At 27.6% G+C, this 3,487-nt stretch overlaps 1 protein-coding gene across 1 annotated transcript; it reads left to right on the top strand.

Moving 5' to 3' along the window:
- The first annotated feature begins 316 nt into the window (after positions 1 to 316).
- Positions 317 to 3,177, top strand: LOC116768204 (odorant receptor 85f-like). Its single transcript, XM_061523626.1, has 9 exons — positions 317 to 687; positions 753 to 964; positions 1,098 to 1,213; positions 1,300 to 1,375; positions 1,521 to 1,632; positions 1,708 to 1,807; positions 1,882 to 1,983; positions 2,704 to 2,853; positions 3,124 to 3,177. The coding sequence occupies exons 1-9, from the start codon at positions 413 to 415 to the stop codon at positions 3,175 to 3,177; spliced, it is 1,197 nt and encodes a 398-aa protein (XP_061379610.1). The 5' UTR covers positions 317 to 412.
- Positions 3,178 to 3,487: the final 310 nt, after the last annotated feature.

The following is a 3,487-nucleotide window of genomic DNA, read 5'->3' as shown; positions in this document are numbered from 1 at the left end:
TACTGGAGCTACCTTTTTCATAAACCCATATATATTAAAAGCTATTAATTTCAATTAAAACCCATTTTAATGGTCTTAATTAAGGGCTAAAATAAGGCTCTTATTACGTATCTTGATTGACATGAATTAGTTGTCAACTCAATTTTGCTCAAATTAACGTTTAAATAATAATGAATGTTAGCATATTATATATCACGATTGACTTATTTAAAATCTAAGACTTAGGAGTTTAATTTTAATCCAAAGTAATTTTATCCAAAATCAAGGAGATTGACAGGGAATTAAAAGTAACAGGATCAACGATTTATAATTTAAGTATATTACTTTACTCAACTGGTAAGTGAGGAACCCTAATTTTACACAAAGTTTAATTACATTTGAAACACTGTATAATTCACTTTATAGAAGTAAAATGACCATTCACTTTAAAATCAAAGCTTTCAAAATGAAGTCGTTTGAAAATAACGATCTTTTCAATTTCATATCAATGCAAGTGAAAATTCTGAAGCTATTCGGGCTTTGGTTCTACATTCCTCATAAAGTTATATCTTTAAATTTTATGGTAAACGTATTCATAAGAATTGTTTTAGGTTTCTTGATTTTCGTATTGCCTACCGTTGGACAAGGATTACATATTCTTGTATTGGTCATATCAAGACAGACTGAAATACAGGATATAGCTAGCGAGTAAGTTACGATGACTTAAATACTTATGACGTTGTAAATTATTTTCATACTAATCATATTTTCAGAATAAACATGCTTTTGATGGAAATTATGATATCTGTGCAATTATTAGATCTGCAATGCCGTCGTCAACATTTTTCTAAATTACTGGAATATCTTAATGTATATGAGTTTTCCTACACATGTTGTCAGGAAGAAAATATAATCAAAAAAGGAATACGGTCGTCTCGAAAATTATTTTTTGGTCTTATTACATTAGCGACATTTGATTTCCTACGTAAGATAATTTCTTTTTACCTAAGCTAAGTATCAAAACAATGGGTTTGATACAACTTGAAGAAGTATAAAATAGGGCATATATAACTTTAAAAAATAGGAACCGAAACATAATTATCTATTAATTTTATTAGTTCACACTGTTCTAATCACTGGATGGAATGGTTTTCAAAATTTACCCGTAGAAATGAACTACATTGTCATTGATGTTCGTAAGGAACCGGTGTTTACATATGTTTTCGTGTATCAGGTAATCAGTTTTTTAAAATAACATATGACTTGTCTTTTTAAAACTCTCATAGAACTTTAATGATAAAGCATTATTACTCTCTTTAGATAGTGTACAAGTATTTATTAATACCAATTTACGCTTCGATACAAACAATGCGATGGTCGTTTTTGTTGTGTGCTAGTAAGTACCACATCGATTTTTATTGTACATATATGTTAATTTTAATGAATACACATGTAAGTACTTGTACTTATTTAGAATTTTTTAACTGATAATAAGTTGTGACGTATGATATAGATGATTTATATTCATATTATTTTTACAGTTGCACAATTGGAAATGTTAATTATGAAGTTGAAAAAATTTAAAGATTATAATATTGAAGATTACCAAGACAAGTTTAAAAAAATCGTACTTCATCATTGCTCTATCATAAGGTGATGTACAAATTTTAATATATATTCGGTTTTAATTTGTATATAAAAAATCATGTGTTTAATATTGAATACTAGATTTGTAAAAGAAATTGAAAACGTATTTGGAGGACAGCTTATACTATTTTTTATACTTAACGCATGTGTCATGTGTACGACATTACTACAATTTGTATCGGTAAGTGAAATATTTAATAAGAAAATGGATACATATTTTTTTTTTATTTAAATGAAACTAATAATTGATTTTAGAATAAAAGCGTATTTGATGTCCTATGGGTTTTTGGATTTTTATCAATATTGTCGTTGATGCTTTTAATCGACTGTTATTATGGTACAATTATTACAGAAAAGGTAAAATTATAACACAAATCAAATAGATTGTAAGCAGGGTTGAGATCAGAATTTGTTTTAGAAATATTACCGTACCTAATATTCCAGGTAGGTATAGAAAATCTGGACCTTAACGGTGTTAATTTTATTAATTTTTTTACTATCACATTACCAAACCCTCTTTCTTAAGTTTTTTTTGTATTTTCATAATCTTATCAACCTTATACAGTGAAAATATGAGCAGACTTACTTTAAAAAACACATATGTGTATATATCCATTTCCAAATATTTAACTTGTTTCTGAGCGGTAAAGTAATTTGTATATTGACTTAAGTAAATTATAAATGCTGCCTTCTTTTCCAACGGTAAAAAAAGAATACATAACACAATTTAAAATAGCAAAGACCAGAAGTCCATTATATCTAACAAAAATTTTGAAGTTCAATATTTGTACGAATAAATTTCAAAACCCAAAAGCAGTTCAAACATTAGCTAACTCTATGAAATGAAAGCAAAAATCAAGGGCGAAGAGATAAAATAATTAATAGTAACAATAAATATTACAAAAATGACGAGAAAGCGCTTATATGGATCAAAAATTTTACACACGAGCATTTAAGTTACTACATAAAATGAACTTAATACAAGCCAAATTTAAGTTGCCCGGCTTACTTCAACGTACTTACTGGCTTTGCGGCTCACACGACCATAACACTGATTTTTTATATCATTACTTACAGAGTGACAACATATTTTCGGTAATATACAGCAATCCTTGGATTACTTTACCACAGTTCTTGAAAAAATATATAATAATAACTAACAATCAACGGTCTCTGGTAATAAGGGCAGGAAAACTTATTCCTGTCTCGATTCAGACATTTGCAAAGGTAACGTGGTCGTATAATAGTGATCCCTATTTTAAACAAACTATCTCTATAGATATACCGAATGATTACTTATTGAAATTTTTATAATCTTTTTTGAACAAATCCTTTAAGACTATCTTAATAATGTAGTACATGTATTTTCTTACAATTTGTGCTAAATTCATCAACATTCTACACAACCTCCAAAACAAGAAGGGTATCAAATTGTTATTAATTTTCTCCAATCTATTAAATGCTTTTCTTGGAAAACTAATTTTCAATAAATTTTAGGTAATGAATTGGTCATATCAGGGATTTGCCCTCTTTAATCAAATGAGAAAGTGAATTTCGTTCCAAGTGGTAGTGACACCTGACGTTAAATTAAGAATTTGACACCATGACAATTTGAAAAAAAAGATATGTGGCTTCTCGATATCTGTATCAATAAATTGTATGAACAAAATGTGTCTTTAATTTCATTTTTTAAGTTTATTTTTTGTTGGTACTGATTTTACATAAAACTTTATACTTTTACTGATCTGGTAAAAAATAAATAAATAACTTGCTGTCTTAGTTAAAAAACTTTCATTATTTCTTGTCCCAAATTCAATATTTGTAGCGGTTGTAATACATGTGAATTGCACATATATGTGCA

Source organism: Danaus plexippus, chromosome 19 (genome assembly GCF_018135715.1).
Source record: "Danaus plexippus chromosome 19, MEX_DaPlex, whole genome shotgun sequence".
NCBI classification, from domain to species: domain Eukaryota; kingdom Metazoa; phylum Arthropoda; class Insecta; order Lepidoptera; family Nymphalidae; genus Danaus; species Danaus plexippus.
Note: the sequence above shows the minus strand (reverse complement) of the source record. Positions and strands in the feature narration are given on the sequence as shown.

What these genes read in the sequence shown, in the direction of transcription:
- LOC116768204 (XM_061523626.1), top strand. Translation starts at nt 413, where the DNA reads ATGACCATTCACTTTAAAATCAAAGCTTTCAAAATGAAGTCGTTTGAA. An exon ending in CATATGTTTTCGTGTATCAG is followed by an intron (nt 1,214 to 1,299) that starts GTAATCAGTTTT and finishes TACTCTCTTTAG; the next exon opens with ATAGTGTACAAGTATTTATT. An exon ending in CGATTCAGACATTTGCAAAG is followed by an intron (nt 2,854 to 3,123) that starts GTAACGTGGTCG and finishes AATAAATTTTAG; the next exon opens with GTAATGAATTGGTCATATCA.